The sequence below is a fragment of the Sinohyriopsis cumingii genome, chromosome 17 (assembly GCF_028554795.1).
Source record: "Sinohyriopsis cumingii isolate HCF-2022 chromosome 17, ASM2855479v2, whole genome shotgun sequence".
Taxonomy (NCBI): Eukaryota; Metazoa; Mollusca; class Bivalvia; order Unionida; family Unionidae; genus Sinohyriopsis; species Sinohyriopsis cumingii.
The window spans coordinates 36364548-36383565 of NC_142977.1; the positions used below are offsets into that span (position 1 = coordinate 36364548).

A 19018-nucleotide genomic window follows, 5' to 3' on the forward strand; every position below is an offset into this window, starting at 1 on the left:
CAACACACAATACACTATTAAGCACGCAATACCCTATTAAGCACACAACACACTATACACTATTAAGCACACAATACACTATTAAGCACACAACACACAATTAAGCATGCAATACACTATTAAGCACACAACACACTATACACTATTAGCCACACAACACACTATTAAGCACACAATACACTTTTAAGCACACAACACACTATACACTATTAAGCACACAATACACTATTAAGCACACAACACACTATTAAGCACGCAATACACTATTAAGCACACAACACACCATACACTATTAAGCACACAATACACTATTAAGCACACAACATACAATACACTATTAAGCACACAATACACTATTAAGCACACAACACACTATTAAGCACACAATACACTATCTTCAATGTCTATCCCTTAATAAACTGGATGAGATATTTTGTGTATGAATACAATGAAGAAGTCCAGAATTTGTGTTGACTGTTGCTGGACACCAGTCAGGATCAGTATTGATTATTACTATATATGTATATTCTCAAACATACCCTCCCCCTTATCATTGCAAGTCAACTCCATAAACATAACCCCACATTATGCCTTGAATGAAAGTTCTTAAGTGGTCACAAACTTGCAGGACAAAGATCTCACTGGTGTCTTATGTTACATATTTTGCTGAACTAAAAGGAGTTAATTTTGTGCACAATACTTGTGATGAACTATAGGAATGTATATACATTGCTCCTAATCACGTTTTAAAAAAAAACAGCAACAAAAAATTTGTGGAAAATGTTACGATATAACACAAATTTCAGTACATCATATTCTGTGTCTTATCTCTAGTAAAATGCAAACAAATTTACTTAAAGCTATAAATAATCACATGACAAAGAGATGAAAAACTGTTAAGTTTATTATCAGTGTTTCTTTTTCTTCAATCTTTTCATATGTCTGTAGGGTCCAAGGTTTTTCCTCTTGGCTTCTTGAACCTCTGTATATTTTCTTTTGTTGTATCTGTGGATGGGAAGAAAAAAACTATACAATAATGATTCTACCACAGGTTTTTAAGTGATAATCAACTCAACAAGGCAGAAATCCTAGAATTAAAAGCTTTGGGCAAATCAGAACAATAGGCCCAAGTTTCTGATGAAATCTGATAATAAAGAGATTTAACACTGATCAAAAATATATCAGGAAATTCAAACTATTCTCATTGTTTCTAAACAAAAGATTAATGTTATTTATGGTATGTAGAGTTCACAATATTTCAGATGCAAATATTTTATTCTCAGACAGAAACTCACAAATCATTTTTGCTAAATGATGTGTAAAAACAATGTAGCTGGAGGGGCACTGGGTATAGGGGTGTCATCATTTCATGTACATCAGCTGGAGGGGGCACGGGATATAGGACTGTCATCATTTCATGTGCATTAGTTACCAGTTTGAAAATTAGCGAACTTACATGCTTAAGTTTCTAACTTGTTTACTTTTTCATGTTTGAGTGAAAAAATACAAATTCATTCATACTGATGACATTTCATTCTTTTTAAGATCTTCAACCTTGCCACATCAAATGTTAATTTACTGGCAACAAACACAATACAAGTTTATTTGTTTATTGATTGGCTCTACTTATGAATGGCACTTTTGATTATCCCATCACAAAGTACTTGACCAACTTTTTTGTTAGCCCTAATTGCTCAATCAAACCAGAATATAATAATTTAACCATGGTGAGATAACCTCAAATAGGCTGAATATTAATGAGCAGACCCAAATTAACTCTTTACATATCATGTTTTTCAAACTTTGTCTACTTATCCCTGTTTGCTACATATTTATGTAAGCAAATGAATGTTTTCCAATGAAATGCTTTTCGGACAAAATTTAAAGCACTTTCACAGAACACTGAGCTTTCTGAACCACTTTTCCTGTACTTTATTTTGGAGCTGACTTCAAAGTCAAACATTCCATCAGGTAACTGCTAAAATTTAAATTAAAAACAGTATCAACAAAGACTATGACTGTGGTCTTAGTGTCAAGACAGTATCAACCTAGACAATGAATGTGGTCTTAGTATCAAATCAGCATCAACCCAGACAATGACTGTGGTCTTAGTGTCAAGACAGTATCAACCCAGACAATGACTGTGGTCTTAGTGTCAAGACAGTATCAACCTAGACAATTAATGTGGTCTTATTATCAAATCAGCATCAACCTAGACCATGACTGTGGTCTTAGTATCAAGATAGCATCAACCCAGACAATGAATGTGGTCATAGTATCAAGGCAGTATCAACCTAGACAATTAATGTGGTCTTAGTATCAAATCAGCATCAACCTAGACTATGACTGGTTTTTGTATCAAGACAACATCAACACAGACTATGAATGTGGTCTTAGTATCTTTGTAATCTACTTATGGAACATGACATGGTAGAAATAATATCAAAATGAAGGATGCTAGGACACCCGATGAATTAAGATCTTTTCAAAATTTTCTGGTCTTCTCATGGTATAATATGTCTTTTACTTTATAAGTCTGTTTATCCAATCTATTCGTTCAACAGCAGCAATGGGTAACTTCACAGAGAAGAAACTAAATTTTTGTAATAAAATATGTTTCTTCACAAATACATTACCCAATCATAATACCTCAGGAGAACTACTGCTACCTTGCAAATCCAGTCCTCCCAAATAAAACTTTACTTAAACAAGCTAAAAGTTATTTGCCCACCTAGTGATCTCCCCTTGATATAGGGATTGGCAGCAAAACCCATGAATCAGTTACAACTGGAGCATAAAGCATTCTCTCTATATGGATGTAACTACAGGGAGGCTGGAAGGGTATATGTGTATTATGATTGAGTAAATATTTGGGAAGAAACATATTTTGCTATTAAAAAATGGGTTCTTCTTTAAATACTTTACCCAATCATAATAAGTTAGGAGAATAGGGAAGAGGTGGAGGGAGGTACATCCCCTTACCCTGGAGGAGAGACCTCTGGTCCCCTAAGGTTTGTGAGACAGCTTCTAGGTAACTCAGATCTCTGTTTCACAGCATGGATAATATTAGTTTGTGAACAGTTTTGGTCAAAGGCAATGGTTGTAGCAACTGCTCTAACCTCGTGAGCCAAAATGCATAACAATTCATCCAAGTTGGAATTATTTCTTGATATGCACAGTGAATAAGCCACTTAATCAATGATGAAAGGGTCTGTGCTGTTATATTGTCCTGTTCCTTTTTGAGAGGTAAAAAGATCTCCCTCGCTGCAACGACTGTCTTTTTAAGACACTACTGCAAGGCTCATACTGGATCCTGTAGGTGGCCTAGAGTGGAAGTGTCTAGAGTATACAATGATTTCGGTACAAAGGTCTGGTTACCCATGGGTGGAAGCCTGATTCTGGTGACAAAAGAAGGAACCATCATAAGTGAAACTGGCCCAACTTGTCAGAACTGCATGTAATTTGGGTCCCCTGATAGGGCATGTATTTTGCTGATTTTGCCTGCCATCACTAATGTGATAAGGAAGCAGGTCTTGTATGAAAGGTGATTTGTTGTTGTGGGGTTTAACACCATTTTTCAGCACATGATAGGCTATGCATGGCAGCCAGTATTAATGGTGGAGGAAGAACCAGGGAAAACCCCGGGAAGAACCACCAACCCACGAGAAGCTACTGGCAAGCTCTCTCACATACCTGCAATGGCTGAATCCTAGACTCGAACCCCCGCAGACAGAGGTGAGATGGCAGTGATCCGTAATGGAGAGCACTTTAGACCATTCAGCCACTCGGGACCCCTGTATGAAAGGTGAACCAAAGATGTCACTGAAAGCTGTTCAAATGATTTTTTCTTCAACCAGGTTAGTACCCAGGAGAGGTTCCATTTCAGGCATACAGCCAACATTTTTGGTCATGTATAATCAAAATTGGAGAGGAGATCAGATAAAGTCTTTGTTTTGTCTGACATCCTTTCTTCCACGATGACAAAAGGTGTCAGTGATTGTGGAGTGGTAAAATTTTATTGCGCTTGGTGCTAAGTTTTCCTCAATGAAAAGCCAGAGAAGGAAGTTAGCTATTTCAGGTATATATGCCTGTAGTGGTAGAATGTGTTCTTGTGCACACCACTGTGTAAAAATTTTCCATTTGCCTTTGTACACTTTCGGTGGGGGGGGGGTGTACCTTCTTGCTTGAGTGATTCTCTCCATGACTGGTTGTGAGAACTATTTCTTAGGGCCTGTTTAATATGATCCAGACATGCAGGTTCAGTAGCTCTGGGTCGAGGTGAAACAACTGCCATTGCGGTTGTTTGAGTAGATGAGGGAATTCACTATTTTCTGGGGAATTTCCATTGTGAGAGTGCAGAGGTCATTGATTCACAATTACTCCCATCTAAGAGGTACAATGAGGGAGGATGCGGCAAAACTTTTGATTCTCTTGCTGTTTGTATCACCTCTGGAATCAGTAGGGTAGGCTTATGCATCCAGGCCATTCCAATCTATGGACAGCACATCAACTGTCCAGACTCTGTGATCTGGGACTGGTGAGACAAAGGTTGGGAGCTTGGTATTCTACTTTGTCACAAAAAAAAGCTCCACCAATGGTCATTCCCATCAGATGTATATCTGAATGACAACCAAGGGAAGGTAAGACCATTCCATCTGTGTCAGCTGATTGTTCCAGGACAAAGAATCTCCTATTACATTTAGATGTCCAGGAATATGCTGTCATGGATTTGTTGGTAACACCACTTTAGAAAGTCCCACAACAGCATGCAAAGGTCTGTGGACTTGGTTCTGCCCTGCTGTTTGAGATAAGTCACCAACACAGAATTGTCAGATAGAATGGGGAATACCTTTCCAGTTACAATTCCTTTAACCAGTGGAATGCTTTCAAAATGGCCTTCATCTTGAGAATATTGAATGGAGATGCTGATCCTGGGGAGACCACATTCCACTGGCATCCCAGAAAGATGGTAGTAGGTGTGCCCCACTTTGAGCCAGGTTAGGTTGTTCCAAGTCTGCAGATGGTACCTCATATTTGTGCAAATGGGGAGAGGTTGGTCCAGTGTGTAAACTTTTGGCCTCCATTGGGATAAGAGAATCATCTGTAATGGGCACATATAAAGGCAACCTAGGTTGATGAGTTCCACTGCCATGTTGAACAAGCCTAGATGGTGAAGGAATTCCCATGCACAGAGAGAGGGAGGTGTACTCTGTTTACCTGTGTGTTGAATTCCATATCTAATGAATAAAATGTTGTGATGGCACCAGGTTGGATTTGTGCTTGTTGATGAGGAAACCCAGATCATAAGCAGTATGACAAGGGTTATCATATTGTGTTCAAATATATAACTCACCTGACGTTCTTGCAGAATGTCACCCAGCTAACTTGATGTCACCTCCCTGGAGATGGTCTGGACACGAGTCAGAACATGGTTCATCAGAGAAGTGTAGACCCAGGGACTGATGTTGAGTCCAAATGAGAGTGCTCAGAATTGATAAATAATGTCGTAGTTTAAATACAAGGACTTCCTGAAAGCCTTGTGAATAGGAACATGAAGATATGTGTCTTTTAAGTTCTTGCTGACTGCGAAGTCTTCCTCTTGAATGGCATTCAAAATGCATCATGATGTTTCCATTCAGAATCAAGGAGCATGAACTAATTGATTCAGGTTGCTTAAGTCAATGGCAGGGCACAGAGTGCCATTTGCCTTTGAGACCAAGAAAAGTCTGTAATTAAATCCTGGGGAACTTATATTCTTAACGATTTCTACCACCCTTGTGTGAAGGTCATTATTTTCTTGCTGCTTTGAATGGATTCTGTTGGAATGTTGTAGCTGATGGGACTCTGGAAAGAGGAAGCGGTGTTTTGAAAGTCAGGCAGAGTCCCTTGGAAACCACTTATTAGGTCCAATGATCATTGCAGCAAATCTTGCCCATTCGGCAGCAAAGAACTGAAGCCTTTTTTCTACTGGGATCTGTGGAAAGGGCGGTGTGGATACAATGTCAGGTTTTGAGAGATGGTGGTGGTTGTGTAGAGAAATTTTGGCTTAATCAATCACTAATTCTCTGCAAGAACTATGGTTTTTGATGTGAGGGACTATGATAGGATAACTAGTCAGAGGTTTGTGTTTGAGTTATGTCCCTTGGTTCCTATTGTTGGTTTCCCAAAAGGTACCAGTACTGGTGTTGCAGGTGAGGGGCAGGAAATTTTTCTCTTCAGTGGCTTGTTTGCATACTTCACAGATATGGCCACTGAAAAGTAGATTAGAGGATAACAGTTGTGATCCTTAAGGATAGTGGAGGTGGTGAGCAGTGCATCTCACTCTGCCAATTGTAAATTTGCAGCTGCTATGATGTCATTGGCTGCAGTATGTGGAGCAGCTCTGTTCAAGACCCTGGCCATTCTGGAGACAGACTCCCATGCATGTACAGTGGAATTTGGAGTAAGAGATAATACACTCTGTTCTGCCTGTTGGAAGCTAGCCATCAATATCAACATAGAGCCCACTGCTACCACATTGCAGACCAATTGTTGAGTGTCATTGAAAGATGTTCAATCCATACAAAACAAAGTATGGTTTTGTCATCGGTGAAGTTTTGATATCCTAGTCAACTGTTAGTATTTTGGGAATGAAAAACTGGTGCATGGCAAGAGCAGAACCACGGACTAAAAGTTGATGGAACGTGTTTTTGTAAGAAAGAAAGATGGTAGATGCTGGGGTCTTGTAACTGATGATGTAAACAGTTCAAAATGTCTGACTCTGCCCAACTACAGAACTAATCTGAAGTTGGATTCTTTCTTTTTCATGATAAGATCAACAGATGCTGGTGCTCTGGTCCAGGTGGTTGATACGGTAGGTGGAGGAGGGCAGAACAATGGAGGTAAAAGGTCTGAAACTTCTTTAACGGAAGCTCTGAAGGCTGAGTTTTCCCACAGCATAGTGAAATTACAAGACATAGTGAAATCAAGAAGTGAAGGAGCCTGAAAGCAACAATAACAGTCTCTGCTTGCATGAGGTACAGATGACGTCTCTTACGTTGCCTGTGATGGAGCTAATAAAGAGTGTCAAGGTCTGCTACTGACAAAAATTGTGGAGCACCCTGAAGTAGAAACAGTGATTTCCAATTGATCACTGATTAAAGAGTCCCTTCTACTGACCAATGGTAAGAGAAATGAGAAGTGGCGTCTGTCAGAAGCTGAGGTAATAAGCTTGGCATCATGCAGTGAGGCACTATGTAGGTTAGACTAGTCTCCATAATTGCCTGTATACAAAGGGTTTGATGGACTGGATGACAGATTAATGTCTTGGAAATGATTGTATTGAGGTCTAAGGGAAAAAGATCCCTTGTAGTGGGCCTAGGCTGGTTGAAATGGAAACAGAACATGTTTTTTTTGGGAGGTCTCTTGTGGTAAGAGAGTGCTTCTTGGCACAAATAGAAGTTGTAACTGAGATACTAAAGGGTTTTGCCGCCTATTCCTATATCAAGAGGAGACAACTCTGCCTGACCACCACCCAGGTGGGCAATTAACTTTTAGCTCTTTTAGATAAAAAGTTTTATGTGGAAGGGCTGAAATTGTGAGGTAGAATAAGTTCTCCTAAGGTATTATGAGTGAGTAATATATTTAAAGAAGAAAACAGCAAATTCAAAACACTTCCTTTACCTACATGAATTCTTCTGACAAAGAAAAACTTAATCTTACTTGCGTGTCTCTACATCTGCCAGAAGTTCATCAACTATAGTTGCTTTCCTCTGTTTCTTTGGAATGCGAGCATGGTAGAAATCTGCAGGTGCCTCAACAACCTCACCAAACTGCAAAGAAATAAATATATGAAACAGATAATACTGTCAGCTGACTCTACAACCCAGTAATCAGCCTTGGCAAAATGCTGACGATAGGCTCTAGTTTCTGAGTACCTAAGTCAAAAGTAATTGTCAACAATGGTGATATTCTTTATTTCGATACCAATATTTTTATCCACTGCAAAATTATTTACATAAAGAGATTCTATAAGAAAATAAAATCTGAATTTCATATCTTTTCACAATGAATGAGCTAATCTCCAACTAAACATGCATCAATTTCAGCAATACAATTTAACATACTTTAATGAGTACCTTCCGTAAACACTTAATATAAATATTAAGTCTTGGAATACCCTCCAAAAATTTTCTATTAACTATAAATGTTGCGGCACTTCACCATTTTCTTTCTCCAAAGCGGTCAATGTATTTAATCGATCAGAACAACACAAAATGACTTTGTGGTTGTTAAGGGACTAACATCCTGAATTATTACATAGAAATGCTATAAATTATTATAATTTGTTTGAAAATTCAATCAATTTATTTTGTTTTCCACAGCTTTCTTAGTATTACTACTTCATTCAGTTAAGTATAATTTGAACACACAATGACAAGAATTCAGCTTTGTGGGTTGCTATATGTGTTTATAATGGTAACCTCTCCCCTTTGACTCTAGTTGATTATGGGTTTTTTAATGCATTATTGCATTAGAATTTTGTATCAAAGCATCAGTAATTATGCTTCTAGTTTGCCATGAAAGTGTCTACATCTGATTAAAATGTGATTCGACTACTATGACAACAAAAAACAATACTGTTTGGTTCGATGCTCTTATTTAGTGAGCATATTTACCGCATGAACAATGAAGGTTTTAACATGTACTTAATGAAATACATCCTTTGGATTCGAATCATAGGTATGGTTGGGGTCCATAGAACCCAACTGTGTTATAGACCAAACCGTGTTATAACCATCCATGTCAGTTAGCTGAAGAAAATTACGCATGTACCTAACGAGTGAATAAGGTGGGTGGGTATGGGTAATAAAAGCAGGCATAGAAATATGTCGATTTGATTAAACGAAGACAAACTAGTATGAATAACACTTATATAATGACAGCTTACATCTGTGTAGTATAATCCCATAGCCTTTAAGTATTTTACATGTTCATAAAAAAAATCCATGAATTTGAGGATAGACCAAATGTTTTAAAATTAATGAATCAGTCACATCCCCTTAGAAAATACAAATAACACATATAAAAACTGATAGCCGTCATTTGATCCATATCTGATGGTAACATAGCAATTCATTACCATATTGTCACCAGTAGCACATGGCTATAGTTGTTGAGTTGCTACATACACATATACTAAAACTGGCCTAGATTTTGGTCAGCTGTAGACAGCTATCATCTTGCAGAGGCTACCCGGGGGATGAGACTATTTATAGGGAAATGAAAACATATGAACAAATTAAAAAGTTTAGCAAACATCTTTGAGAGATATACCATCTTCAATTAACTTGACATGGTTTCAAAGACTGTAAGTTTAATTTATGTTTTATGCCACCATTGGTAGCGACCATAAGCATACACTTTTTCCTGCAAAATGTAAACTTTCACAGCACAATAACAGTATTCAGTCACCTTGAAAAATGCAACAATCCATCATATTCCATCGGTTTTACTAAAGTTTGGTGCTGACTTCATTTCATAAAAGATTCTTTGTTTTTAATGAAGATTGTAGTCAGCTTTCTTTGATAAAGGGTGTGTATTGTCAGTGAAATCACTGCTAAGCACATCTATGGAGAACCAAACAAATACCCATTTTTACTTCTGGCAACAACATTAAATAATTGTAGAACATTCAGACTGAATGTTTTTCATTTGCTCTGTATTTATACAGAATGATTGGTACTTCAAAGATAACCAGTTTTCTTTGAAGTTTTAGCAAAACTATTTTTTATGTGTACATTTAAAAACAAAAAAGAAATTAGCCATTGTTTGTTCAATTGTAGCAGTTACTGTTCTTGCCTTCAAAGGTTGGTCAATTGTAACTAGTTCTGGTAGCATGACTACTGGATAGACCCTCAAGTAGATCTCCAGTTTTTTATATTTGCTTTTTTTAATGACATTTCTGCATGCATGCATCAGAATTTAAAAAGGTAAACAGATGATTGATACACGGTCAGATGGTTTGTTCTAACAGGGATTACTACAGAAAATGTGAGTGTTCTGAAGGATTGAATTATATGAATGAAAAGAAGAGGGATTTTATTTAAAATCTGCATACAAAGGTCAGTCAAAATAAATATGTCATTACTAGTTAGTGGTCAATAGTCCGACACTATTTCATCTGAAAGATCCATAATGAGATAGTGCCTCATCCGGTTGACCAGAAATGTCAAAATGAAAAGAAGAGATCTCACAGCATACAGCACTCAGGCCAGATGTCAGATTGAGAGAATTATGATATAACAATGCACCGTTAAGATGGTTTGTCAGTATGAACAAACAATATGTTTATGTAACAACAGATATATTTCAGTGCATTTTTTATCAAGTATGCAGCCTCCATTCATGATGCCTCTGCACCCCTCCACTCCATTCCCAAGATTTTTTATACAAGTTTAACTCATTAACCACTAGCGGTTTTGTCATTTACGCCTGAAATGTGAGTAGGAAAGACATTTTGGGGGCTATTTCTGAATAAATCCTAATACATCGACTTCCAACATATTTTCCATTAGCCTATTGCCTAGTTGTGTTAGAAACATCGTATTCCATTGGCTATTTGGCTCACGCATGAGCAGAAGTGTAAAAGTTCTTTTTTTCCCCCGCTTAACGGACCCATTATTTTCGTATTGAGACCACTCTTTATTCCAAATGCCCATCTTATCCTACATTCTGCAAAGGTTCACCTGTCTGTGTGCAGTTCAAACCAGTCTGCCTTAGATCTGAGGCCAAAAGTCTAAAATCCAGACACAAAATCGGATTCCGACCAAGGGCAAATTCTGGTTGGATAAAACGGGTCCAAAATACTATAACGTCCAGATTATTTGGTATCATTGTAGAGCCACATCTGTCTACCTTTTTATAATACCCCCCAATTTAGTATATCATTATATCATACATGACCTTGTGGCAACTGCACTGGGTCATACTGCACCGATTCACATGGCAGACTGTGAACATGGGTTTAATGCTAAAATTAATGTAAAAGCAGCACTAAGAAACAGACTGTCTTCTGAGTGGTTGATGACCTTTTGATGATTAAACTAGAGGGTTGTAATAATGAACAGTTTGACTTCAGTGATGTTTTGAAGCACTGGTGAAATTTTAAGAAGAGGATGCTTTTTGTTTTGAAGAAAAACTAGAATTGATTTGGATAGATTAAGATCAAGCTGACTTACAGTTTCCGTCAGTGTGTAGTACTGACACAATGCAAATCATTAGACGTGTGTTTAATATGTTATATACAAGTATAGACAAATCTGAACCATCAATCATTATGTACCTTACTTTCTTAAATCCGAGTTGCAGTTAATTTATGGTCCCGAAACAAGCAAGCTCAACATTAAAAGTGTGTGTGTATGAATACGTATATATATATATATATATATATATATATATATATATATATATATATATATATATATATATATATATATATGATCTTGAAAATGTATGGTGTCTGATAATAATCATTGATTATAATCATGTAAAGTAGACCTTGAGAATCATCCATCATTTAGCATAGTGTACAGAATAAAAGTAAATATATTAAATGAAAACTAACACAGTGTACAGGTACATATTCTTATTTTTTGTTACTAGCACATGTAAAAATGTATGCAAAACTGACAGTTATATCACTGACTCCACATTTTGTTATACTCATGCCCAATAGCCCCACTGAGGTCATTTCTTGCTATACTCATGCCCAATAGCCCCATTGAGGTCATTTCTTGCTATACTCATGCCCAATAGCCCCAATGAAGTCATTTCTTGTTATACTCATGCCCAATGGCCCCACTGAAGTCATTTCTTGTTATACTCATGCCCAATGGCCCCACTGAAGTCATTTCTTGTTATACTCATGCCCAATGGCCCCACTGAAGTCATTTCTTGTTATACTCATGTGCAATGGCACCACTGAAGTCATTTCTTGTTATACTCATCTCATGCCCAATGGCCCCACTGAAGTCATTTCTTGTTATACTCAAGCCCAATGGCCCCATTGAAGTCATTTCTTGTTATACTCATGCCCAATGGCCCCAATGAAGTCATTTCTTGTTATACTCATGCCCAATGGCCCCACTGAAGTCATTTCTTGTTATACTCATGCCCAATGGCCCCAATGAAGTCATTTCTTGCTATACTCATGCCCAATGGCCCCACTGAAGTCATTTCTTGTTATACTCATGCCCAATGGCCCCACTGAAGTCATTTCTTGCTATACTCATGCCCAATGGCCCCATTGAAGTCATTTCTTGTTATACTCATGCCCAATGGCCCCATTGAAGTCATTTCTTGTTATACTCATGCGCAATGGCACCACTGAAGTCATTTCTTGTTATACTCATCTCATGCCCAATGGCACCACTGAAGTCATTTCTTGTTATACTCAAGCCCAATGGCCCCATTGAAGTCATTTCTTGTTATACTCATGCCCAATGGCCCCAATGAAGTCATTTCTTGTTATACTCATGCCCAATGGCCCCACTGAAGTCATTTCTTGTTATACTCATGCCCAATGGCCCCAATGAAGTCATTTCTTGATATACTCATGCCCAATGGCCCCATTGAAGTCATTTCTTGTTATACTCATGCCCAATGGCCCCATTGAAGTCATTTCTTGCTATACTCATGCCCAATGGCCCCATTGAAGTCATTTCTTGTTATACTCATGCCCAATGGCCCCACTGAAGTCATTTCTTGCTATACTCATGCCCAATGGCCCCATTGAAGTCATTTTTTGTTATACTCATGCCCAATGGCCCCATTGAAGTCATTTCTTGTTATACTCATGCCCAATGGCCCCATTGAAGTCATTTCTTGCTATACTCATGCCCAATGGCCCCACTGAAGTCATTTCTTGTTATACTCATGCCCAATGGCCCCACTGAAGTCATTTCTTGTTATACTCATGCCCAATGGCCCCACTGAAGTCATTTCTTGTTATACTCATGCCCAATGGCCCCAATGAAGTCATTTCTTGCTATACTCATGCCCAATGGCCCCACTGAGGTCATTTCTTGGCAGAACACTGAAAGCTACATTACAAACTTATGAGAATAAATGTTATTGGTGTTGATATAAAAGACTTTGATCCGATTCCAATAGTCAGGAATTTGAAAGGAAATTGAAGCTTTCTGTATCAACTAAACAAAGAAAATGTTTTGGTCAAACTAATGAACTTTAATGGAGTGAGGTTCAATAGTGCAACATCATGACTGGCAATAAGAATACTGTATAAACATGTTTAACTAAAAAAGAAAACAATGTGTGCAATTCCATAACTAATCATAGGGATGAACTTATGGTTTGCTGCAACCACCTGAAGAGAGCTAGCTATGGAGGGGTTGAAATATCTTTTATAAGAGATATATATTACAGCATATTCATGTGTCTCTTCAAGATTGTTTAATGTTTAAATATCCAGCTGGGTAAACTTTAAGAGTTCTTATAAATGTTCTTCTTGCAATGCCTGTTTGGATGCTGAGCTCATGTAATTTGGTGCTTAATGTAAGACAACTTTTTTTCATTTAATTTGATGACTTGTGTTTTTCCATGTGTGTTTGTTTTGGATTTTTAACAGATTTTTTAAAATTTCCAGTCATATTGCTATGCTGTCTGCAGTATGGCAGTTTACAGTGACGTCTTGCACTAAGGCATCATGCTGCAGACATGCAGCATGTTATCACACCCAGTCACATTATCATGACACTAGTCCTAACACTATCCTCTTAACGTTGAGTGCCTAGTGAGGCAGATGTTAGTACAATTTTTATAAGTCCTTGGTATGAGTTGGCAGGGGTTCGAACCTGCGACCTCCTGCATACCACTAAGCCACTGGGACAGTCACTTCTCCAGGTTAAATACAGATCAGGAGAACTGAAATTCAATGACTTGTCAATGATCAGTTTTCAATGGCTACTCATGGTAACAAGTGTTCTACTTCAGGTACTAATTTAAATATAAAAAACACATACAAAAACAATACAGAAATAAATGTACTGAAATATGAAAGGGATATGTTAACCAATGATCTCTAGCTTATATACTTTTTCTCCAGCTAAAACTCACTTTATAGATTCTGCCAGGATTTTATCTAATGGGAGGGATGGGGCTCCCACGTGTCCAAAAAATGGAGGGGGGGAGCTAAAACAAAAAGTAGGGGGTGGAAGAAACAGTCATAGTTCAGTATTTATCTAATACTTCAATATCCATCTATTTTTCTTCCAAGTGCCCTCTGTTAGAGTCCCATTGAAATAAAATGTTTTATGCACAGTACTTTGATTGAACAGAAGGTAATGTTCTTGACATACCTGGAAATATCTAGGCAAAGCCTTGATGTCATTCCCCTTGTAGAATCTCTTAGGATCCAGGGCCTTACGCATCTGCAGTATGGTTAAATCATGTTTCCTCTCTTCTGTCATCTCTGGGGCTGGCATCTGGAACCAGTTTTTACCCTTTGTTTTCTCTCTCTCCAACTAAAAGTAGAAACTCTGTCCTAAGATGATTGGAATATTGTACATCCAGCTCACAACATAGGCATCTGATGCACTCTGAACAAAACTTTATTGGGTAGAGTCAACTAAATGATTTACACACAACTTTCAAGAAACACTTAGCTAGAAAAAGTTTACAAGGATATAAATGGCAAAAGGGCACAAAGTCAAATAAAATGAGCATTTATGCAGTTATTAATACTAAGATTATTATAAAATATTCAGGCTTTACAATAACACAGCTTTGTTATGGTTCTACCATCAATCAAATACTAAGTTCAATAAAAATTCTAAATCTGTAGCTCTGGACATATAACAGATGTAGAACAGCCATGTCAATTATTTCTGATATTTTTAAAAAACATAATTTCTAACTTTTTATATGCATAGACATGCAAGAGATCTTGCAAGATAACTGATGTTAATAACACATAACTAAGGGTCTGGAGTAGGAAAGTTCTGGATAAAGTAAGACTTGAATGTACTGATGTTTTAGCACATGTCATAGGAATTTTAACCTGTATACAGAAAGATGACACTAATGAGACTATACTAAGTTATGTGTATTAATTGTTGACCTATTGCAACCCATTAACATGCCATTCTGACTAACCCTTCTCTTCTTCTTCATCTGTCTGAGACCTTCCTCATAAGGGGGAATTGTTTCTTTTCTTTCAAAGTCATCTGTTATCACACTTTTCTTCATTAACTGAAACATAGGAAAACATCTGCTAACAAAATTGTCTATGATTGGAACTAAATCTGCATAGCCAGTTTTTCTTACCTGTCCTTTGATGCACTCCATCACCATAGCATGCCCTGGGGTTGAATAAAAAATTCAAAAATACAGGTATTTTGTGCATAAACACCAGGGAAATCATATTCCATTGGTCAGAAATCTCTATCTTTAACCATGAAAGAGCTGCACAACATTCTTCTGGTACCAATACATGAGCTCACACGAATGAAGAAACAAAACCCAGACAGTAGCCCATTAAACTGCCTGTCAGAAAAGAATCAAGCAGCCAAGATTGTATCAAGTAGTCCAGAGAGAGGACTTTAATGTAGGACTTTTCAGTGTCAGCTGGGCAGGAAAAATTCAAAATGATCCATACTTTCTTGAAATCTGGTCAATAGGAATCAATTTTAAATGCCTAGAAAAATGTGTAGCTGTTCCAGGCTGTCAGATAAGTTAAGCAAGTTAAAAATGACAATGTAAGTGGGCAAACAAACAAACTTTGAGTGTCAGGAACATAAATCCTTCATGCATACCAATATCTTTCATGGACAAGAAAATCAAATATTTTACATGAAAAAGTTTATTCTGATAATTTATGTTGTATGCTACATTTTCCAAAAGACTACCAAAAGTAAGAGGTTGTTTGCTACATTAAGGTAAAAAAAACCAAAATTATTTGATAATAAACAAATTTAAAAATAAAATAATTTATACTTTCCACGGCAATTATACTCAGGCTTGACAAAATGATACCAACATAATTATTGTCCTTTTACCTCCTTATCTGAGTCTTTCCTTGCTTGGTTCATATTTGCATTTGATCCCATACTTTGGAGAGATTTTTGCCAGTTCAATGTCACATAGCAGCTATCTGGCTGTATGTTGCACTGTAGACTAGATGCCAGCTGTATTCTGCAATAAAACAGAAGCAATCAGAAGATTTGCTCTTCAATATCAATTTCAAAATTTCTGTGTTCATTATGTTAATTACTAGTTAATAGAAAGAAAAAAGAACATTTCCAAAAGCAGAAAAACTCTACCTATACCTTATTATTGTGTGTGTTTGAGATGTGTGTGTGTGTGTGTGTGTAGTGCAGATCACACAATATTTCAATTCCAGCACACCATGGTGGGGAACTTAATCTCCTCCACTGTTGGTCCATGGAGGAGGGATAAATACATACATTCACCTCTGTGCTGCAGTAGGCACACTGATGGAAACTCCACCATACAGGGGCTGGTTGACATTACTGACTGACATCTGAACAGCCAATGAATGAAGAACACGAATGGCATGAATGAGATATCAAGAGTGATTTACAACCAGATATCATCTGACAAATTTATTATTTCGATTATATATTTGGATAAGAAAAAAATAATTTCTAAAGTCTTGTGTATTCAGTACATTTATATTTAGAAAAGGTCGATTGACTTCTTTCCCAATAACTTTATACTTCTACTTTATTCAAAGAAATCTGAACAAACTTAAGCATTGATTTGATGAGGTGCTCCTTCTTGAACTTCTCTTGAAAAGCATAATTTATCCTACTGTCACAAAATAAAAGTAATCCTCTGAGACATGCACAATTAAATTCCACATTTATAACAGCTTATAGAAAAACAATGAAACAAAACAGAAAACACCTATATATAAACAACATACTTATTCATCAGGCACAGTTACGGGTTGAATATACACAATTGTGAACTATGTGTGTTTCAATTCTGACTGCACGTGTAGTGTTAAGGGACTGATCATTTAATGAATGGGGCAAGAATGTTCTTTCTAACAGGGTACGTAGTTTTCCTTTCATCACACTATAAATTTGTTTTGAAAAATATAAGGAATGGAATGATGTCTTTATATAGTCTTTATATACCACAAATTAGAACAAGGCAATTGTTTTTGAAAGACGTACGACTACCGTTACCCTGTTCAGAAAATCAAATGGTTTCTTTCTAATAATGACTTGACTTCAGCGGATGTTTACAGAAATCATGGCAGTGATAATAATAATGACTTTATTTACAGAGGGTAACACAATTAACTAAGAACAAATCTACCTTGAAGCCCTCATACAAATGAATTAATTTATTTTAGCTGCATACCCCATACTCTATTACAGTAGTCTAAATAGGGTTGTATGTAACTGTTATAAAATAGTTTTCTGTGCCTTTCAGGAAGAAAATCTCTTATCCTACTGAGAAGCCATAAACTTGAATTGACTTTTTTTTACTGATACATGTACGTTTGATATGTTCAGTCCATGATAGGTTATTATCTACCAAAACTCCAAGTAGTCTATCATGACAGACCATTTGCAAATTTGTACCTTCCATGTCAAACACAGTTCATCAGTATCAAGAATTGTTCTTTTTTGCCGTGTTGAGATAAGTAATATTTTAGTTTTACCAGTATTTACCACCATACTATTGCATGTGCACCAGTTGTCCAGTTTGTTTAGAGCATGTGCAAAGAAATTTCGAGTTCATACTTTGTGTTTTGGATGTCTGACAATGTTGTGTCATCTGCATAGAGATCTGTAGATGGTATTGAGTCCCTTAGTAAAAGTGGTAGGTCATTAATAAATAAAATAAATAGTAATGGACCGAGTATTGAGCCTTGTGGTACTCCATATCTAATTGTTTCAGGTTCAGAACATTATATAAACATGTTGTGTTCTCTCACTTAAGTATGAAGTAAACCATCTAACTGCTTTCATCACATTGGTAGATTTTCAGTTTCTTGAAAAAAATTTCATGATCCACCATGTCAAAAGCTTTCCTTCAATCTACAAATACAGATCCTATTATTCTACCCTGGTCAAGTGCCTGAAGCCATTTATCAGTTAGGGAGATCAAGGCAGTCTCACATGAATGTTTCTGTCTAAAGCTTGATTTATTAGGGTGTAACAGTTGTTGTTGTTGTAGGGTTTAACGCCATTTTTCAACACACGATAGGCTATACATGGCGGCCAGTATTAATGGTGGAGGAAGAACCCGGGAAAACCCCAGAAAGAACCACCGACCCACGAGAAGCTACTGGCAAGCTTTCTCACATACCCACATTGGCTGAATCCGAGACTCGAACCCACACAGATAGAGATGAGATGGCAGTGATCCGTAATGGAGAGCGCTTTAGACCACTAGGCCACTCAGGGCCCCAGGGTGTAACAGCAAGTATTTGGTTAAATATGACAATAATGAGTCATGGACATGTTTTTCAATTAATTTTGACAATGTTGATCCAGTCCTGTAGCTTTCTTGGTATTAAGTTCACTGAGACATTTTATAACAAAGTTTGTTGATACTGGTGGCATAGAGAAACATACCTCCATAGAGACTTTACTGCTGCAGAACTTTTTCAGTTCATTAAAGTTGTTTTCTATCACTGGTTCTTTTAATTTTGTGGTAATGTTGGTGACAAAATCATTGAAAACATTTGCAATGTCAGAGTCATCAGTGACTATGGTGTCATTTACCAGAAGTGAGTGAATTTTATTTGTCTGATCTTTGTGTGTTCCTCCAGTGAGTTCATTGAAGACTTTCCAAATGGAGTTTGTGTTACTCTTTTTGTTTTCAAGTAATGACTGATAATAAGTTTTATTCGGCTTTTTTAATCATACTTGTTATCTTATTTCTCTATACTTTATATTGTGCATGGTTTCCCATAGCCTTGAATTGGTCTCATGTTTTTACAGCATCTAGGATTTCATTAGTAAGCCAATTAGGTTGA

At 37.0% G+C, this 19018-nt stretch overlaps 1 protein-coding gene across 1 annotated transcript in view; it reads right to left on the minus strand.

Annotated features, from left to right (window-relative positions):
• Positions 1–886: 886 nt before the first annotated feature.
• The window catches only part of LOC149778427 (deoxynucleotidyltransferase terminal-interacting protein 2-like), a 35725-nt gene continuing 17593 nt past the window's right edge, over positions 887–19018 (minus strand). Inside the window, exons 3-7 of the mRNA XM_089939252.1 lie at positions 16056–16191; positions 15154–15249; positions 14358–14522; positions 7702–7811; positions 887–1005 (exon numbers count right to left, since the gene is read on the minus strand). Coding sequence (XP_089795378.1) covers positions 909–1005; positions 7702–7811; positions 14358–14522; positions 15154–15249; positions 16056–16191 — 604 coding nt within the window. The 3' untranslated portion in view covers positions 887–908. The remainder of the gene's footprint in view (positions 1006–7701; positions 7812–14357; positions 14523–15153; positions 15250–16055; positions 16192–19018) is intronic.